General features: G+C 53.3%; 6 protein-coding genes across 6 annotated transcripts; 1 reads left to right on the top strand and 5 right to left on the bottom strand.

Moving 5' to 3' along the window:
* Positions 1-337: 337 nt before the first annotated feature.
* Positions 338-3,808, bottom strand: BO72DRAFT_54518 (DUF323 domain protein). The gene is made up of 7 exons (XM_040950510.1): positions 3,236-3,808; positions 2,485-3,164; positions 2,171-2,386; positions 1,238-2,120; positions 914-1,188; positions 770-851; positions 338-721 (listed from the first exon to the last, which is right to left on the bottom strand). Exons 1-7 carry the CDS (start codon positions 3,529-3,531, stop codon positions 652-654), a joined length of 2,502 nt encoding a protein of 833 aa, XP_040803223.1. The 5' UTR covers positions 3,532-3,808; the 3' UTR covers positions 338-651.
* BO72DRAFT_54501 (uncharacterized protein) lies at positions 3,701-4,634 on the bottom strand. The gene is made up of 2 exons (XM_040950509.1): positions 4,175-4,634; positions 3,701-4,117 (listed from the first exon to the last, which is right to left on the bottom strand). Exons 1-2 carry the CDS (start codon positions 4,447-4,449, stop codon positions 3,871-3,873), a joined length of 522 nt encoding a protein of 173 aa, XP_040803222.1. The 5' UTR covers positions 4,450-4,634; the 3' UTR covers positions 3,701-3,870.
* A 254-nt stretch (positions 4,635-4,888) lies between these two features.
* BO72DRAFT_54549 (uncharacterized protein) lies at positions 4,889-6,895 on the top strand. Its single transcript, XM_040950511.1, has one exon. It carries the CDS (start codon positions 5,316-5,318, stop codon positions 6,768-6,770), a length of 1,455 nt encoding a protein of 484 aa, XP_040803221.1. The 5' UTR covers positions 4,889-5,315; the 3' UTR covers positions 6,771-6,895.
* Positions 6,896-7,020: 125 nt separating this feature from the next.
* BO72DRAFT_374115 (DUF92 domain-containing protein) lies at positions 7,021-8,342 on the bottom strand (the record flags this gene model as incomplete). The annotated part of the gene is made up of 3 exons (XM_040941116.1): positions 7,021-7,807; positions 7,871-8,097; positions 8,157-8,342. The coding sequence occupies 3 exons, from the start codon at positions 8,340-8,342 to the stop codon at positions 7,021-7,023; spliced, it is 1,200 nt and encodes a 399-aa protein (XP_040803220.1).
* An 857-nt stretch (positions 8,343-9,199) lies between these two features.
* xlnR (putative C6 transcription factor) lies at positions 9,200-12,124 on the bottom strand (the record flags this gene model as incomplete). The annotated part of the gene is made up of 3 exons (XM_040941119.1): positions 9,200-9,343; positions 9,402-11,677; positions 11,761-12,124. The coding sequence occupies 3 exons, from the start codon at positions 12,122-12,124 to the stop codon at positions 9,200-9,202; spliced, it is 2,784 nt and encodes a 927-aa protein (XP_040803219.1).
* A 1,923-nt stretch (positions 12,125-14,047) lies between these two features.
* BO72DRAFT_400608 (DNA-directed RNA polymerase) lies at positions 14,048-18,897 on the bottom strand. The gene is made up of 2 exons (XM_040942155.1): positions 17,695-18,897; positions 14,048-17,605 (listed from the first exon to the last, which is right to left on the bottom strand). The coding sequence occupies exons 1-2, from the start codon at positions 18,532-18,534 to the stop codon at positions 14,324-14,326; spliced, it is 4,122 nt and encodes a 1,373-aa protein (XP_040803218.1). The 5' UTR covers positions 18,535-18,897; the 3' UTR covers positions 14,048-14,323.
* Between the last annotated feature and the right edge of the window lie 192 nt (positions 18,898-19,089).

The following is a 19,089-nucleotide window of genomic DNA, read 5'->3' as shown; positions in this document are numbered from 1 at the left end:
TCACCCGACCATGCCAGCTGCATCAAACAACCTTGCCAAGAACAGCCTCTAATCAAAAGAGACTGGCAAGGCCCACACGGAATCTAAAGTAATGAATCAATTATTGTCATAGGCTGTCTATTTATCTTCTGAAAGACATTCTCATGGTGTTGGAAACTCGGCTCACGCCGGGGAAGGGATCGGTTGGTCTGCACCGCGCTGACTATTTTATGAGTTGGATCAAGTACTAGTACTAGGGATAAGATAGATAATAGTACTCCGTACAGTAACTTACTACAATATCTGCGTCCTACCTACAGCACAATTGCAATACCCTCCTGAATGCATCTCTTTCTGGGGATGTCTTCATCATGATGAATTCTGGTCCTGAACGAGTAAAAGTATGCATGTAGAGGAAGTTACTTCTCGGTGGTACTCGGTGCATCACTACGCTACTTAATCTCCCCCAATATCATCACCACAGTCGTGATACACTTAGATGTAACTACGCCCACAGCCTCCAGCCCTCGGTCAAGGTAGACACACCTTAAGAAGCATCCTCGGAACTCACACTTCTTCCTCAACACTCAAAGTCACTATCTCAATACAAAACTAACCATACCAGTCCACACAGACGCACAACCTCCTTTGCTGTAGGTACTGTCCCTCTCATCATCGAAGATCCCGCACCAACCGTGCCCCGGCCCAAGGATAAGGATAATTCCGCTGATACCAGTTGACACTTATCCCAATGTTAGCAATGTACACGGCCAGAAAGAAAACAACTTACAATGTCGTCCGCCCCGCAATCCTGGGGTGAGTGGCCCAGGACCCGCCAAGAATGATATTGTGCTTTCCATCGAAGAAGTCGGCTTCAAGGTCACATTAGCATTCGTCTCAACAGGTAACATGAACCTCTTGAGGTAGAACGTACAGGTATACCCCGGATAAATCTTCATCGCCTCAAATCCTTCATGTCGCTCCAAAGTCGAGCTCGTCCATTCCCATACCCCGCCTAATTCGCCGTGCCCGGCAAGTCGATCGCTGTGCTGGATGACCGGGGTAGGGTGCCAGTGCTTGAACCCGACGTTGCAGTCGTCGAGGTCCACAAACACTGGCTGGGAATCATGCGAAGGCTTCACAGGAGCATTCATCTTGGTGGGGAGGACGCCGTTTCCGTGTCCATTAACACCATTTGTCTCGCTGTGGCTATTAATCATTAGTCTGACTCATAAAAAAAAAGAATCAGGGGACCGACCAAAATCCATTGGGCAAATCCTGCTTGACTCCATTCAATCGAGCTGCGTGAGCATAGATACTCTTCACTTCCTCGAAGCTTGGAATTCGACAACCCATCCATTGCGCATATTGTGCCAGCTCATCATAAGACGCAATGACCGGCCAATCCTGCGCATACTCCAACGGCACCGGCCCAAACACCGTACGAACAGCAAAGCTCGCCAGGTACTCCTTCGTAGCGTGGCCATTACTCTGTCCACCATGCACAACGCCAGACGACCCCTTGGGGTGGTTCCAAATCCACGACTCTGGTTTTTGGCCCAAGCTATTCGCTTGAAGGTATCTAGCATATTCCCCATTCGTGATGGGTCGACCCTGTGCCTGGAATGCCGGGACGGAAATGACCCTCGCCGGCTTCTCGTTGTCCCATGCGTAGGACACACTAGGCACCGATTGCCCGTCATCGTCAAGTCCTATGGATAGGGTCTGTTCTGGAATGGTGAACCAGTCGTTCGGCCTCTCGCGCTCTCGGGCATCTTGGAATATTCTTTCAAAGTCCGGCTTGGGGACCGCAGGAGGGGGGTTTATCCGCTCACTCTGAATGAGCATGTAGAGAAAAGTCTCGAGGTGCATGGCTTCATGCTCGAAGCCGATCCAAAGAGCTTCGCCCAGCGTCCGATCCTGGACCAGGTCGTTCTTCTGGTAGATGGACCGAACGCGACTGCGAACTCGTTCTTGGTAATCCAAAATCTCGTCGAGCGGCGGCCACTCATCTGGAATTTCGCTATGTGAATGGCACTGTTCAGGGTTGTCCACATCGGGGTCAATGCCACGTTCGAAAATCAGCTGGTATGACGCGGGATAAGTCGGCTCATCGCCCAGTGCTCGAGTGAGATGGATATCTGTCTATGCTTAGCAAAGTCAAAGTCAACCCAGTAGCCAAGCACTTTACCTAAAAATGTAGGAATGTGCCCAAAGTAGAAAATTAAGGCGTTGCGCAGTTTGATCGGCTTGGAAAGCAGCTTCTCGCGAGGCACCATCGATCTAGTGACGATGTCCCACGCCGTCCAAAGCTTCCGAAACTCTTCGTATGTCGGGACGGCACCTGCCGCATACTGTGAAGGTTTCGTCGGATAATTCAAAACTGCTGAGGACAGAATATGAAGATCTGTAGGACACGCGAGTTAGCTTCAGACAACATATCAGGCCGACTCCAGAGCGCCACGCGCATGGAATGAACAGGAAGTTGGTGAGTGAAGGACGTACGATACTCCCCGGCCTCATTCCCATACTCCACCTTATGGATCAACCCAGCATCATGCCACAACTGCTCCCGCTGCGTAGCACTATACTTGTATGCCTCTTCAAAAATCAGCTTTTCGCCCTGCTTGATCACCGTTCCATTGATGGTCACGTCATGCTTCGGCGCGTAGAACGCCCGATGTGTCCCTTCAGCAACATTGTAGTCCGTAATAACGTCCCAGTCCTCCAGCTTGAACGCCTCATACCCCAGCACGGCATTGGCATGAACCAGTCCATTCTCGTAGAATTGCCGCGTAATACCCTTGGAGTCATTATAAGCCCGGAACACCTTGTCCGGATCACTACAAGCGTCCAGGCCAATAATCATCAGATCGTCAGGGCCCAGGAGGCGAGCGAATTGCCCCAGGAAGCTCGCCGCGGACGGCCGGTCAAAGTTGCCAATCGACGACCCCATGGACATGATCACCGTCGGCAGCTTCCGGTTTTCGGGCCTATCCAGCCAAGCCATAGCGTCGTCGTAGGTGCCATGCAGGCCGTGGAACTCGACGTGCGTGAAGTCGTCGATCGAAATCTCGGAAAAGGTGCGTTGAAGCTCGGGCAGGGACAGATCGAGGGCGTAATAATCGACGTGCTTGCCGGCCGACTCAAACTCGCGGAGCAGAATCTCAACTTTGCGGAGGTTTCTATACAGTTCAATTTCATTTTAGTTTCCGTTGTCCGGATTCCAGAAAAAAAAATGGAAAGCAGCACGTACCCGCTCCCTAGCTCTAGTAACTGCGCATTGTCCGGAATGCGCTCCACGATCCGCTGGGCGTGCGTGCGCAGCACCTCAATCTCCGCATTGGTTAAATAGTACTCCTCGAGATAAGTTATCTCTTCGAAGAGCTTCAGTCCCTGGTCATTATACAGCAGCATGGTGGGCATTGAGCGAGTGGTGCCAGCCGGAGGAGAGATTCCTCGCTGGATCTCGTTCACCAGGGAGAACTCCAGTGCATTTTGGTGGATGGCCACAATGTCGACACTCTTGGTGGGACAAGTTAACGGAGACATGGTTGCAGGTCCGTGTGGCTTGAAGTCTATTTTATAATATACCGAGGTCCTCTGGAAGGGGGAACAAGGAAAGCCCAGGAGGATAATACGTATATCCCAATTCAAACACCAAAATTTTGGGACTAGCCAAAAGGCGCACTTTAATTAGGTCTGCGAGAGAAAGATAAGAGAGAGAGAAAGAGGTAGGGAGAGAGAAACAAAGAGAAGGCAATGTAGTTTGTGTGCGCCTAAGAATGTTGTTGTATAAATGCGTATGCACGTCGGGTGCAAAGGGGAGTATGTATGGAGGAAAGAGGGGTAAAATGAGGAGGATGAAGAGGAAGAGGGGTGAAATGCAAGTCAGTCAGTCAAGTCAGTCGGCCCTTGCAGCACCGAGAAGATCTGAGCGAGGTGTAAATAAACAGGAAAAGCAAGACCAGCTGCATAAGTAGTGGCCTTCTGCTGGTGGGGGGGAAGAGAGGGGGGGACGGTGCCCTGTATGAGTAGCATGTCCCTGAACATTTGTGGAAAAGAGTCGGAATGCAAACAGCCCACCGGGGCATGGATCTTATCAGTCAGCCATGGATGATGAGACTCGCAACTATTGCTCGAGGGCAGTCAGACCACGGCTGAAAGGAGGGGAAGTTGATGGGGTTATTTTTACATGGAACGAACGATACCCCACCACGCAAGGAAGGGGATTCCTTGGAGGTCGGTCCATTCATCATGATTTTGTTTTTGTCCCCCGAACTCCCCCGCTGAGTGGTGGAACGATCCAATGGAGCTGTGGGAAAAGCGGAAGTGACGCAGGCATACGGGTGCGATTTCCAACGAGTCTGACAATCTGACAATAAAGTTGGGCGAGAACGAGAGAGTGAGAGAGAGAAGAGAGGGAGGGAGGGAAAGAGATGGATTGAGTGGATGGATCGAGGAGTGCATGAGAGGGTCATGACGTTGTTGTTTGCATTGCTTTGTGCTTTGTGGTGTTTGCACTGTTGCACTGTTGCACTGTTGCACTATTTGTTAGCCAGGCTGCCTGCCAGGGTCGTATCGGCCCCACTCTGGGGTGGAGATCTCCACCTGTTTGCTGCGTTTGGATGTTTTGTCTTCAGCTCACGGACATACTCCGTACTGCTCTATGAGTATCTGAGATCATTCGGCGCTTTTTTTCCTTGTTGCTTTTGTTGCACTAACTCAGATCCACGTCTCTGCTTACCAAGGCTGTGATCCATCCTGACTCACAGCAAGGTTTTCTTGATTCATAATCCAATTCGTGTTGCCCGAAGCTTTCAGAAACAAAAAGCAGAAAAATGGTCCGCCAGATGCGCCAAGTCCAGCAACTCGGTGCCTGCCTGTGGTTGCACTGTCAGATGATCACCACAGATCTACCGTACCGAATGATGACAGGACCAGGAAAGCTGAACAGATGTGATAAGATTAGGGCTACCCAGATCCTTGCTGCGCTGCAGCTGCCAGGATGATTATCATGACCCAGGTCATTTTAGCTCGCTCCATCAAATCTCTCTGGAGTCCGAGTAAACTGTTACGATGGAGACACTTCGCCTTGATGTCTCGGGAAACCACAGAATGGCTTGGGGGCACGCCTCACCAGAAAGAGACACAATTGCTTTGTCCCACGGCGCTTTGTCCTCCAGCGAGCTCCATGAAAGAGCCCTTTCACCATCAAGCCCAAGGGCACACCCGCACATATGAATATATAAGCCCCCTTAGCATCTCCAACAACTTCATAACCAAACAAACCCCAGCACCTTTGGCCATACATATACTCAACAACGGAAAAAAAAATGAACCCATTACCACCCATCAAGCGCCACTTCTTCGGCGAATCCTCCTCCGAGGACGAAGTGGACCGCACGCGGAACGATGACTCCGACGAGTATCAATTCAAGGACTTCTCAGACGAGGACGCCGGCAACGACTCCGACCTCGCCTCGGAATACAACCCGGAGCCGCTGCCGCCGCTGGACGAGGGCGACACCTCCTGGAAGGAGTACGACCCGGACGAGAACTACTGGTACGTGGGGACGGAGTTCCTGGACCGCCAGTCGACCCCGTCGCCGACGCTGGTAGAGGCCCGGGAGAAGGCGGCGGCGCGAAAGGCGGCGCGTCGCAGGAAGAAAGCCGAGGCGCGAGCAGCGCTGGAGGAACACCAACGGAGACGCGCACAATCCCCGATCGAGCCGCTGCTGGCCGAGCTCGACGAGAAGCTGGATCGGTGGGAGGTCACCCTGGCCCTGCACCGGGCGATCACCTTCCTCGAGGAGGGCCAGGACCGCGAGGCCGAGCACTTTGTCCTCGAGGCCTTTGGCATCGCCAACCGGCTCGGCAACCCGGTGTGCCTGGCGCGGTGCCAGTACTGGCAGGGTAGGGTGGAGTACTTTCGCGAGAACTACCAGGAGGCGCAGCAGTGCTTCCAGGCGTGTCGGGAGGGGATCCTGGACGCGCCGGAGGGTGAGACCATCAAGTGGTACCTGCGGGTGTCCAGGCCCGGGCTGACCGATGAAGAACGGCAGCAGATCGAGCAATCGGAGCAGGATCGAGATCATGCTCATGACTTGTATGGGTACTCGCCGCAGTCGACTAGTCCTCTTTCCGCGAACTTCCATTTCCCCCATCTTCAGGACACCGAGCACACATGGGGGGAGGAGGGGGACGAGGAGGGGGAGCTACCCGGTGAAGCTGTGCCTTATGAGACCGATGAAGAACAGCAGCAAACCGAAAATCCGGAGCAGGACCGAGATCGAGCTCACAGCTTGTATGGGTATTCGCCGGAGAACGCTAGCCCTGTATCCGCAGACTTCCACTTTCCCCCGCACACATGGGGAAAAGAAAAGGAGGACCGGCGGCCACCCAAGGAAGCAACCCCCGACAAGGACCACGATGACGGTCGGCGAAGACTTCTAACTCCCAAGTCCCGCCTGCCATTCGTCGCGGGGGAGTTCGACTCAGACGGACTCCAGCTGCACCGCAGCCAGAAACATTTCACGTTCGAGATGTACCCGCAGGGCATGGCGCCACGGACCCGACCGACCAACATCTTCCCCGAGCAGCGCAACGAGATCCTGATGTCGGAGGAGAGCTGGAAGGCGTTCAACGAGTACGTGCAGGACAAGGGCGTCACCATGAGCTACCTGGACCGGGAGGGGCAGAAATACCGCGAGGCGATCAAGCGGAAGAATCGGGCAGCATGGGCTGCGTGGGCGGCAGAGAAGAAGATCAATACTTGTACCCTGATGTAGAAATAGCCTCTTTCTTTCTTCCGTTAGTGCTCGAAAAGAAGTTATTTTAGAAGGTGTGATCCAAGTTGGGGATTAACCCAATGACTTGAGACCTTGCCTGATATCATCGTCGATCCAACAAGCCAACCGAGAGAAATATATACTGCAACCAAATCAGCAAAGACTCATTTCACCAAAGATAGAACATAATAAGCATCCATAAATTACCATATCATATTAACCCACCCCCTTTCCCTCTCCAAAAAGAAAACTACCACACCAAATCCGCACCATCCAGCCCCCAAACCCACCCCGCCACCCCCATCGCCCCAACACTCATAATTACCGCCATCAACACATTCACCGCATTGTTATCCAAAATATCATGTCCGCTCTCCACCCGCCGACTCTCATGCCCGTCATTTGTTGTCGTTGTCGTTGTCGTCTCTCCCACCGAAGAAGAAGAAGAAGAAGAAGAAGAAGAAGAAGAAGAAGAAGAACCAACATCCCCCCGACTCCCCCTTAACGTCGCCGTCGCCGTCGCCGCATTAGCAATATCCTCAGTCGCCCGCAGCTGCTGCGCCGCACTACTGCTAATGCTAACCCCACGCGCCGGCGTAAGCCCCGCAGCGTTGGCCGAGACACCCGCCTTGGTTGAGGAAGGATGAACGAGGACCTTCTTCCCGCCGGACCCCTCCACGATCTTCCCCGTCCGCTTATCCACCACACTCGCCTGGAACAGACCCCCCAAAATACTATCCAGCACGCTGCCTAGAGTGCCCCAGGCGGTGACAGCCGCAACCCACCCCGCGCGACTCGTCAACAAACCCAAAGTACTGCCGCCCGGGGGGGCACCGCAGAACGGCAAGAACGCGGCCGACGACAGCGCGATGGTGAAGGCGCCGAACATGCCGGCCAGGAGGCCGGTGCCGGTGACGCCGCCGTTCGTGCCGGGGGGGACGACGCGGAAGGTGGGCGAGGTGATCAGGCGCGGTTTCGAGGTGGAGAGGATCCCCAGTTCGGAGGAGAAGGTGTCGGCGGTGACGGCGGCGTAGTTCCTGTGTGTACAGTACACAGTCATTAACAAAAGCTTTCCGGGAGGGGGGGGGGGGAATCCTTACGCGACAATCCCAACCATCAACACGTCCGCTACATCGTGACCGTTCGAGAAACATTGAGCGGCGTTGGATCCGGCGGCGGACCGCTTCGCGAGGACGTAGGTGTGGGCGAGGATGAGCACCGAGGCGACGATGGAGTTGGCGAGGACTTGGACGTGGGTGCGAGGGCCTTCGCCGCCCTCGGAGCCGGTCGCGGAGAGGGTCAAGCGGGATTTGATCTCGTGTTTGACCTATACCCATCAGATCTATTAGCAGGGCCTCAATTGGTAGTATCCAAGAGAAACTTCACCTTGGTCACTCGGCTACCTCCGAGGTAGAATACGGCCAGCAGGATAAACGGGGTCGACCATGGGTGGAGGGCGTGAGCTGAAGCGGTCAGCCCGGCGGCGACCAAACCCAGGGTGGTGAGGGTCTTGTGTGACCAGGCACGATAGAGAAGACCTGCAATAGCAGGAACAGCGATGACGGGTTTCATTGTCGAAGAATCATGGGGTTTTCGTGGGCCTGTGGGAGTTTGAAGGGAAGAAGGGGAGCTCGGTGAGGCTGAGGCGGAGGTCTTTTGAATCCGTATTTAACCTCCGCGGCTGTCAGTCAAGTGACGTCCACAATTCACAGTAGAGAAAGGTGCAATGTCAAGCAGAACTTACTGGGAACTCTCAGTTGTGGGGTGACTCCCAGGTCTAAACAGGCTTAGCGTGCCTAAACAGGAAGGCGGTTGACTTGGCGGGGCGGGCCCCAGGCCCGGGGACTGGGAAGGCCTTAGTTGACAGGCAGGGCTACTGAGTAGTGAGACAGACCCCACTTCTGATAACAAAATCAATAAACTCCGAATTCGACTCCGAAGCTGAATTCCGACTCGTATCAACGTATAATCATTCTTGAGACGTTGTCTAAGTCCTTACCATTTATTTCCACACTCGTACTACATTCGTATACCAATCGATGATGATTACTATACAAGCGTGGGCCCCTTCCCTACTACCTACCTCGGTTCAACCTACTATGTCAACAAGAGCAGATCAGCATCAATAGTTATATACGGATTATATTTGACAAAACAATGGCTATATCCACCGCAAGGCTCTGACATCATGTACTGTACACAAAGCCAGCCACGGACACCACACCACGGAAAAGAAGTATTTACCACCGAAACAAGAACTCAGGGATATCAAACCGCACCCAAGGATAATTTGCTCCCCTTCCCAAACTCCTCGAAATCATCCCACAAATCGCGGATAAATTCACATCACATCATGTCAATCGCTTGCATGGGTATAGTGAGAATATACGGCAATATGCAATAAGAATCAATGCGACACCAGCCCATCATCAAAGGGCAAGACCACTGCCATCACCGCTCCACCGGTACAGCGCCAACACCTCCCGGCGACGCTGTTGCTGTTCACCAAAGTCCTCGGGGATACGACCTCGCACCTGCGCCAGAGCCGAGCGCATGACCTTGCGGAATGTTCGCTGAAAGCAAAGGTATTAGTTTAGAAGACATGGATGCTAGGGTCGTAGCAATTCATACCTGATACTCAGTATTCAAGGTGACAACGCAAGCCTCGTGGGCGCGAACAATCGTCTCGCAAGCCCGGACAACACTCGGACTGGCGTCACCTTGCAGCTTGTCGGCGGCCAGGAGTAGCAGAAAGCTACCCTGCAGCAAATAGATTCCGAAAAAGAAGGGCATAAAGCTGAGATCCGGATCGAACTCCAGAATTTCGGCTGCCGCTTCGGCGGCGCCAACGGCATGGCTCATCGCAGAGACGAAAGCTTCGGTGGAGATCCACAGATCGTGATCCTCCAACAGGTTGACCGGATCCCACTTGCCCGCCAAAAGAATGTGCAAAACATGCATGATGTGGGTACCATACGCGACAACCATCTTCGTGTGCACAATGGACTCGTTCACCCGGGATCCGACCGTACTGCTAGAACGACCCGACGGACTAACATGATCCAAATGGGCGCCCTCGCCGATCTGCTCATTCTCCGCATTTGCTAGGGCCAAGCTATTGGTGTAGCGCGCCTCAAACTCTTTCAAACTTTGCGCGTAGGTGTCTAATTGGTGGGTAATCTCCAGCACCTGGTGCTCCCACTCAGTGCTATTTCGAAACGCAATACCGAAACGTGGATGGCTTCGGGCATGATGGAGGTCAACGATTTCACCAAGGATAGTCATCAGCGGCAAGAAATACCCGAACATGCTGTGACCGGTGCACTCGAGGGGAGGGCCAACCTGGCGATAGCTGGCGGTAGAGAAATCGCCCGCTTGCCAAAGGTCGTCATTCATGGGTTGCAATAGACGCCCGCACTCTTTATCGAGCAGCGTTAATGGCCGGTTGTAGCAGAGAGCCAGATGACGGTCTGTCGCGTACAGTAGCCACCACAGGCGCCGGCGCTCCTCCCGTTCCTCTTCTGTGACATTAATATTTGTACTGCCGGGTCCAAGTCCCATGGAGGCCATCAACGACGTAGAGTGTCGTTTCGAAGGATCCCCTTCGGTGTCGCCCTCGCGCTCGCCGTCTGGCCGTGTATGGGAAGTGTTGGGCGGCAGCTCACGACCCAGCTTCAACTCGCGCGCCAAAGACCATGCTGCCGTCCACCAACGCATACTGGCGGCCTTGTACTCACTTGCTGAAACGACCGTGGCTAGATGCACATATGTAGCCACATCATCCACGGCACCGGTTGCGCTACTCTGCGCACCTAGCTGATCCATCGAGACGCCGAATCCACCTAGGGCGACACCGTTGATGACCATATTAGCTGCGTAGTTGGGCGATGTTTCCCCCGTTGCCGGTCCATGAATCAGTGGCCGGAGTAAGCCAGTGGTCAGTTCTAGTAATTTCTGGCAGACACGCCCTCGAGCAGAGGGCGGAGATGTCAGGAACGCAGCCTCACTCGTCTGCGCGGCGACCCAGAGCATACTGGCCAGCAAACCAGGACTACACACTCGTGGCTTGGTAGGATGGAGGAAGGACTGCTTCCGGAAGATGTATCCCACCACATAAGGAGATAATGGCGAAAGGTGTGAAGAGGATGAGCTGGTAAAGTAGACATCAAGGAGATCACAGGCGAGGGATTGTGGAATGATGGACGCGATATGAGGCAGCACGGGCTGCAACACGGGGTATCGTAACGTACTCGAATATGACGGCAGACTAAAGGAAGGGAAGTTGGCGGGAGATGGTGAGGGCAGAGGCAGCCAGCCTGGAGACTGTGCAGAAGGCGATAGTCCTAAGAACGGAGCCGTGGGGTTCTCGGCCGAATTTCCAATTCGAAAATGGTTCAAAGCGGAAGCATTAGGTTCCTGAGAGTTCACCATCGCAAACGCGTTTTCACCAAACCCCGAACTTAACCCATGCGACGATAGGATTGAGGTCGGTAAGGCGCGAAGATCGGCGACAGGCATTGGAGCACGATGTGACTCGTTGTTCAACGAATTGAAATGGTTCATGTGCATGACATCGATGGCGGCCCTCAAGGATGGCTGCGAATGCGGCGGAGCTGAGTGCGCATCCTCAACCGTAGACATACTCGGAGGAGCATTAGGGTCCCGCACCTGTCGTGACGGAGGATTGAGATGTTGAGCTGTGTCAAAACCCCCGTCAAATCGCCCGTTGACCTCCTGAGACGATCGTCGCCGATCCGGGGGCGTATGCTCCCCCACTAGTGCGCCATTTTCTTGGGCTGATTGACCGTTGCCCAGCTGGGTAGCTGCAGCCGCAGCTGCCAGGTCTTTCTTCGAAGCCTTCCCTCGCTTCTTGCGTTCCCGAGCGTACTCACAGGTCAACCCGAATTCTGCGCCGCCGTCAGTCAGCCTGCTGACTCACCGGGGGACTTGGAGCGGGAAGGAATCAATCTACGAAGACAGAAGAGCTTACCGATGCAATGTGCACATGGGTGTTGTCCGTCGCATTTGGTCCGGAGCGAATTACACTGATCGCACGCTCGACTGATTCGGCGCCGGACGGGAGCCGACACGGAATTTTTGCGGATCGCCGAACGAGCCTCCACGAGGGGATCTCGCTGTAACGGCGGTTGGTACCTGGAGCCAGCGACAGAGTTATTGTCGTCGCGGTAGAAAGGTTGGTCTTTGGATTTGGGCAGCGAGCTTCTCAGCGAGTCCGAGGGCGTATCATCGCCGACGGTTTTGGCCGCGGCCTCGCGCGACAACTGCAATTGATCGAGGACATACTGCGAACCCTCGGCGAGGGTGTCCAGCCCGACGGTCTGCGATTGGGCCATGCCTCCCGACTGTGAAGCTGAGGAAGAAGGAACAAATGAGCTGGCGTACTGCTGAATGGCGGTGGTCGACATCCTCACCGAGCAAAGCGAACAAGCGCCCGAGGCATGAGAACGGAGCGGGCTGCGGGCGACAGACGGCGTTTGGGGTGGAGGGCCGTGAGGCCCCAACAGTTGGAGGGGGGTGGAGAAGGTGATGGGCTAGTAAGCACGGATTTAATTTGAGATATCGCAGCGCTGTTCAGTTCAGAAACTTAGGATGGTAGAATGAAGCCAAAAAAAAAAAAAAAGATGAGGTGGTAAGTTGAGTGGTGGGTGGATGAGTAACTGAGCCTGTCGGTGGGGGTAAGAGAGTGTGGGAAAGGGATGAGAGCAAGAGAGGGAAGGAACTCGAACAACCAACTGAACCAACAGGCCAGGTACCGGTCGACCGAGAAAGGTGAAGGGTGGGCAAGGGAAATTGAGAACGTGGAAATTGAAAGATCGGGACGGAGGACGGAGAAGGAAAGGGAAAGTGGAAACCTGGAAAGGGACTTCAGGGAAAGAGCCAGGTGGAAATGCGGGGACGGGGAACGCGGGCGGGACTAAGCTGGAGTAGGAACAAATGGGCGAGACCGAGACCCTACTAAAGGTAATAACAGGTTGGCCTAGGCAATTTCGCCACAGAACAGACTACGTCCTGACAAACAGTACTGTAGGAACAAGTAGTTAGATTACTGGGATGTCTAGAAGACCATCCGAGGTGCATCTTCTGGTTCCCTCAGCATGATCCTATTCACTGAGAAAGAACCGTTCACGCGGTATGCGAGAAGCATCAGCACCAGCACCAGCATCAGCAACACTAACTTATCACTAAATCGAGTTCATCAGGGTCGGTAGCTCGATAGGCTAGGCTCTCGTGTTTCTCTTACTGTTGCTGGCAACCCTAGTCATTGGAATTTCTTCTTTCATCTGCTAGCAGTCGATGTGGGCAGTCAGGCTCGGCTAAGGGCATCTGGTAATATCGAGCTCATCATTTTAGTGGCGGGTGGGGGGGGAGAGGGATTTTAATTTGAATGGTGACCCGAATGGGATGAGCCACTAGCTAAGGTAAGGTAATGGGTGGTCAGATCAGATCAGGTTGTTGTGGTGGTGGTGGTGGTGGTGGTGGTGGTGTTGGTTGGAAGAGGGGGCGGCGGGGAAGAAAAGGCGGGGGAAGAAACAGCAGCCAGCAATTTAACTTAACTAGATCATACTGACGGGTCCGTGACTCCGGATCTGCACCCTGCAGAGGGTCAGACCGGCAGACAGTCACTGACAAGAAGGAGAGGAAAGGAAATGGATGGCGCTCACACCCGATACGAGATTGGTTACTGCAAACAAACTCCCAATGCCCGATTCATCTCGGACCTCTTCCTCCGTGTCCCCCAAGGAACTGGTGGAGGATCTGTGCGTTGGACAAATACAACCGATTCATTGACTTGACTCCACCAATTTGAACCGAGGAAAAGGAAAAAATAGAGAAATTGAAAAGGAAACAGAAATCATGGCTGAGGCTAAGTAAGAGTCATAAGAAGGAAGAAAGCAGAAGGAAGACACATTGTGTAGAATTTATCACTATTTGTGATTCCACTATTGATGATGTTCTACCCCGGAATCTTGCCTTGTAGTGAACATGACCTACCATATATGTCAAGGAGTGATTGGATCTTTGAGATCTGAATAACTATGCAACGCTAGGAATATAGGTTCACTATATCTTTTTTATACTCAAACATGATGGAAGCCAAGTGTCAATTCTACTACATGGGAGTAGGGTGCCTGGAGGTTTGGCGGGCAACTGTAGCTGCGGCCTAACAACTTGCTTGAGGAAAGAGAATCCTGCTCCATGCCTGAGGCATGACTGTGGCATCTGCTAGCGATCGCAAAGAGCAGTGAAAGTGAAAGGAGTTATTCATAATAGGTGTATATACATTGAAATTGTAGTCATCGCTTTTCTAGGACACAGGAGATCCGAAACAATGTCCGTGCTAACTATACAGTATGGAAGCAACCACGCGCCTCCGAAAACTCCATGCAAGAACACCCCACGTGTTGGTACAGAGAGTCAAAACAAAGCACAAATCATACAAGGGATATCAGTAAAGGAGAAATAGACCAGAAGATTCGTAGAAAGAAAAAAAGGTCACCCTCAGAGAGGAAGGTTCCCATATAATGCGCCCTTCAACAGAAGAAGTACTGACTGTCTCGGATACGGCTGACATCCCAGCTGCCCTTCGTTGGGACCTCGCGGAATTGCATAGGAAGCCAGAAGTGCACGTACGAGACTTGGGTGAGCTTGTTGCGCTTCGGCTTGGGCCTTTCCTCCTCGGGTGATAGCTCCGTGACAAGCGCCTCCGGATCGGTCTCGATTGTGCCAAACAGGGACTCGATGGCGGGATCCGACTCGTCGAATTCCAGAGGATCAGGGCCTCGACTGGTGATATCGGCATTTTCGGGAATGTGACCAACAGCCGTCGCACCCAGCGAGGTGGAGATAGACAGATCCTTGTCTTCGCCAAGCGATTCAAAGATGCTGGCGGGGGTCACCATCGCCCGGCCCTGGGCCTGCAACTCCGGATCGTCGGACTTCAAGAATTTCTGTCGCTTGTATTCATCGAACAGCTCGAGCATCTTCGAGCTCTTTCCTTTCTCTCTCTTACTCTTGCGGAACTCGTTGATGGCTTTGCCAATGCGACTGCGGCTTCGCACCTTGGCAAGGAAGAGGTTGTCCCCGTAACGGACCTTGAACTCAGCATCCAGTCTCTTAACGACGTCGTCAGAATGCATGCGCACAAACGCCTCCCGAAGAAGCTCGTTCATCTGGTCAATGTCGCAGGCGTGCGTCCAGAAGGAATCGTGGACGGCTGAAAAGCATAGACCCGCCTTGTGGCACGCAATGGCCGATAGCATCATGTGTGTGGCGTCAAGGGAGTGAATGAAGTTGGGAGGGAAAGCCTGAAGCTGCTTGCGGGCCGAGACAGTATCATCCGCGTTGGTATCGATAATGCTCAAACTCTGCAGACTAGTCGCGATACGTCGTGACGAGCGGACTCGGTAAGGCTGGACCACGGGTAATCCCAGAGGAGTTGTCCAGATAACCGTGGTTCGGAACTTCTTAGAGGGGTCCATGTTGGCGGCACTCGCCGACCCCATGGCTTCCTGCATCATTTCTTCGATCTGAGACGGCGACATGGACCGAGTGATACGACTGGCACAATCTCCCAACCAGTATTGAATCTCGTGGGCACCGTTGAACATTGAGCCCAAAGCTTCGAAAATCTTGCGCGCGATATACAAAGCACCTTCAACTCTCTGCTCAGGAGTGAGGTCCGGATAGTGGTCGACAAGCTGCTTTCGAACTTGTTTCATGGCACCCATGAAGGTGACACCATAGACGTTGGTCATGACCGTTTGTTTCACGATCTTGCGGGTGATCCGTCCTTCGAGGTATTTGGCGACTGGGTTGCCGTCGGCGGCATCCTGGGCGACGGTTTTCTTGACAAACTCCGCCACACCACTGTAGACGTCGGATGGACGATCGGAAGGCTCAAGGTTGACTTGCTGAGCGCCGACCTTATCACCACCCAGCGCAGCATAGTGTTGCAGTCCGTTGCAAGATCCATCCTGGTGAATGGGCAATTGCGACAGGAATTGAGTAGGGTCTGAGAGCTTGAGCGCATTCCTCAACTCGCAGCAGGCAGCCAGGCACTGCCAGGGGTCTTCTGCCTTGAGCCACCAACGCCGGCCTTTAAGGCCATTGTTAGCAGAGTCCAGTACATCGTCCAGATGGTCCATTGTGAACTGTTCGCGCTCAGGAAGGCTGGCCTTGTCGAATCCTGACAGGTTGGCGATCTGAATTTTCAACCATTTGAGACCCTGCGGGCCGAGCGGCTTAGCTTCACTGAAAAGCAGCAAGCCTCTGGCATTGTCGGCGCCCATCTGGTTGAGGTAAGGCGGCAGAGGGTACGCACGGCCACGGAAATCGATATTGTGAGGGAGGTAGAATGTTTCGTCGAGGTAAGCGCGGGCGATTTCCATCTGGAAGTTCTGGAAGCAACGCTGAGAATGGATACCGGATTTGCGATTCTCCATGAGTTGGACAAGCCGATCCCACTTCTTTTCAGCCTCATAACCTTCTTCCGCAGACGGCCTTTCGGGAGGGGTCAAGTTTGGCTCCAGGGCAGCGAGATTCGCTAGGGCTTCGCCGGAGTTCCACGCTTCAAGCATGACATCAAAAACTTCCCGGTTGATAACCCAGCCTGTAGACCCTAGGATATCTAGACTTTGCCGAATCTTTTCAAGCCCATTGCTCTTGATCGCAGCCTTTACATAGGCCTGTTGAAGACCCTCGCCCGGTGTCGAACGAATCAGCTCACTCTTGTACACATAATAGGCGCCATCATCCAAGCCCTTCCAAGGCTTGGGCTCGCAAACCATCGGCAGGTGGCGGCTCAGGACGTCGGCGGGAGGCTCCCTGAGCAAGATTTCGACGACGGACGGATGTAGATGGATATAGCCAGCGCGTTTGCCCCAAGTGATCTGGTAATTATGCTGGAATGCAGGTTGCATGGTGATTTCCTTCTTCTGGGTCTCAGGATTGATGACCTCCACTGGGGCCTTGGCAGCGTCGAAGAGAAAGCCCAACAAAGTGGCGCCGACCTTGGCTTTCACTCGAGGCGACCAAGAGATAGACGGGTCCTCTTCCTCAATCTTGCGCGAAAGGTGATACCAGCGCGCTCGGCCATCCTTCTGCTTGCGAATCGCAAGCGCCTGTCTGACATTGCTGAGGCCTTGAGAAGACTGCTTCTCCTTTTGTTGTTGTAAAGTTCTTTCTGCCAAGATCTCATCGTGGTATTCCGAGCCGATACCGTAAGCAAGTCCGGCCAACTTCGTCCCTTGGTCCACTCCCAGGCGGCTGAAGGTGGATATGACACTCAGGATCGTGATTGCTGCAATGCGATCCGCCTTCAAAGCACTTAGATAAACACCATACTCTAACAAATCAAGTTCCGCTGCGTTGATAGACGCCCCAGGCTTGGCAGATAGCTTGCTGAAAGACTCGATCTCTTCTTCGATTTTTGATTCCAGCCCAGTGAGCCATTGGTCGATGATCGGTCCTAAGCGCTTCTCGGCACCATCAAATCCACGCTTTCTCCTTGTGTCACTCTCGGCGCGCCAACGGTTTAGCGCAGACTGGATGGCATCTTTTTCAAGCTGGCGCTGCCGGGCCTCCCTATGCTGACGCATCTGGTCCTCCACGGTGCCTTCCTCGTGAAGAGGCATTGAAACTCTGGAGGGGTCGGAGAAGAGTTCGAGTGATTCCTGAAGCGAAGAAAGACCGAGACCTTTCTGTTTGACAGCCTTGACCTCCACAGCCTGAGACTCGGCGACCGAGGCATCATCGCCGGTTATGTTAGAATTGAAGTTACCCATGGCCACACGTTGCACGTCGTCAGAACAGATCTACACGAATAAGACGATTAGCATGTCTTCATTGATAGCGAGAACGAAGGGCAGTGAGGAAAAAAATGATATGAAGGGAGGGGACTGACCTGCGACAGCTCGCCCAAATCCGATTCCGAAAAGATAGAGTCCGCAAGAACTCGTTCCTCCAAAGATTTGCTCTTGGCCAATTCCCAGTACCTGCGCACGGTTCTGTCGCGCTTTGAGCCGTGAAACATGCGGAGAGCCATCCGAATCATGACCGCGAAAGTTGTAGCATTGGGCTCGAGACCATGTGTCCCAAGTTCCACTTCGAAAAATCTTTGGCAGGCAGGGACCAGTTCATGCTGCCGGGTCACGGACATGTGCGAGACGATCTCGTTCAGGTGGCGGTTGCACAATGCAAGGTACTCAGGTGATCCGGGAGGGTAACAGTCCTTTAAGCGACTGATCAGTGTAGCAGATCTCTCATACTGGTGGATGCGAAGAGACACATCAAGGTTGGCAAGCATTTCATCCGCGTCACCGCCCAGGCCCTTCACTTTCCGTTGCACCTTGGGCCTGGTTTGCGCAGCCTCGTTCACAATAATCAAAGAAGAACTAGAGAGCCCCTGGGGATGTGGTCTGAAAAAGGGAGACAGCCTCTGATCGAAGAAGCTGTCGCCAGGGAAGGAAGACTCCTCGGAGGAGGCAGTGTCGAAAGGGATATATGAGCCTGACCCCTGACTGAGCGCGGACTGGTCTGCGGCGGTGGCAAGGTTTCGATTTGAGGTCAGGGAAGGTCGGCGAGAACGGTCTTGTGTGATTGTTGTAGACGAAGTGTTTGTGAAAGAGGCTGGTCGAGTTGACTGCGAATGGAGCCTCAATGTTGCCGGTGATGGCAAGGCCGAGCGGCCTGTAACTCGCACGCGAGCCAAAGCATTTTTCCGGAGAGCGACGCGGGACAACATGATAGAAGAAATGTCGCTAGTAAAGATATAAAAACAAGGCTTATGCAAGTCGACAGTGATTAATCGTGAGGTAATAGGATATTATGTATGGAAGAAGAGGGTAAAGCCCAACGCGATGGCGAAGGCACGGAGAAAGACAGTGTCAACGAGGATGATGCAGGATGGGGATTGGAGTGATCAAGAGCGAGCTTATTGCCAGGCAATAAACTTCAATTCATCAATTCCAATCGATAGCCGCACTGCAGCCCTCCGAAGACGTAAAGGAGAAAAAGAATGAGAGATAAGGGGGAAGAAGGAAGAGAGGATAACAATCGTGAAGGCAAATTGGAGAGAGAAAAAAAACCCAATCTACTTTTCTTCTCAAAAGGACGGGAGGAAAAATAAGTAATTGTTTCTAGCAGCAGCAGAACTTCGGGCCGGGAGAGGCGATAGCACTGCACATGACTGCACGTGACCTTCTGGAAGCGCGATAAGATTTTCGCTGTCCGGAGACTTGATTGGCCAGGACCATCTCTAGTCGAGATTCCTCGAGTTTCGGCGGAGGCAAGAGAAATC

This window comes from Aspergillus fijiensis, assembly GCF_003184825.1.
Source record: "Aspergillus fijiensis CBS 313.89 unplaced genomic scaffold BO72scaffold_14, whole genome shotgun sequence".
Taxonomy (NCBI): domain Eukaryota; kingdom Fungi; phylum Ascomycota; class Eurotiomycetes; order Eurotiales; family Aspergillaceae; genus Aspergillus; species Aspergillus fijiensis.
Note: the sequence above shows the minus strand (reverse complement) of the source record. Positions and strands in the feature narration are given on the sequence as shown.

Bases quoted from the DNA above. Each gene is read 5' to 3' on its own strand.
- BO72DRAFT_400608 (XM_040942155.1), bottom strand. From the start codon at position 18,534: ATGTTGTCCCGCGTCGCTCTCCGGAAAAATGCTTTGGCTCGCGTGCGA. The intron at 17,606-17,694 runs GTCAGTCCCCTC...TTATTCGTGTAG, and splicing joins ATTTGGGCGAGCTGTCGCAG to ATCTGTTCTGACGACGTGCA.
- BO72DRAFT_54549 (XM_040950511.1), top strand. From the start codon at position 5,316: ATGAACCCATTACCACCCATCAAGCGCCACTTCTTCGGCGAATCCTCC.
- BO72DRAFT_54501 (XM_040950509.1), bottom strand. From the start codon at position 4,449: ATGCACTCCTCGATCCATCCACTCAATCCATCTCTTTCCCTCCCTCCC. The intron at 4,118-4,174 runs GTAAAAATAACC...ACTGCCCTCGAG, and splicing joins TGGGGTATCGTTCGTTCCAT to CAATAGTTGCGAGTCTCATC.
- BO72DRAFT_54518 (XM_040950510.1), bottom strand. From the start codon at position 3,531: ATGTCTCCGTTAACTTGTCCCACCAAGAGTGTCGACATTGTGGCCATC. The intron at 2,387-2,484 runs GTACGTCCTTCA...CGTGTCCTACAG, and splicing joins GAATGAGGCCGGGGAGTATC to ATCTTCATATTCTGTCCTCA. The intron at 722-769 runs GTAAGTTGTTTT...CATTGGGATAAG, and splicing joins ATTGCGGGGCGGACGACATT to TGTCAACTGGTATCAGCGGA.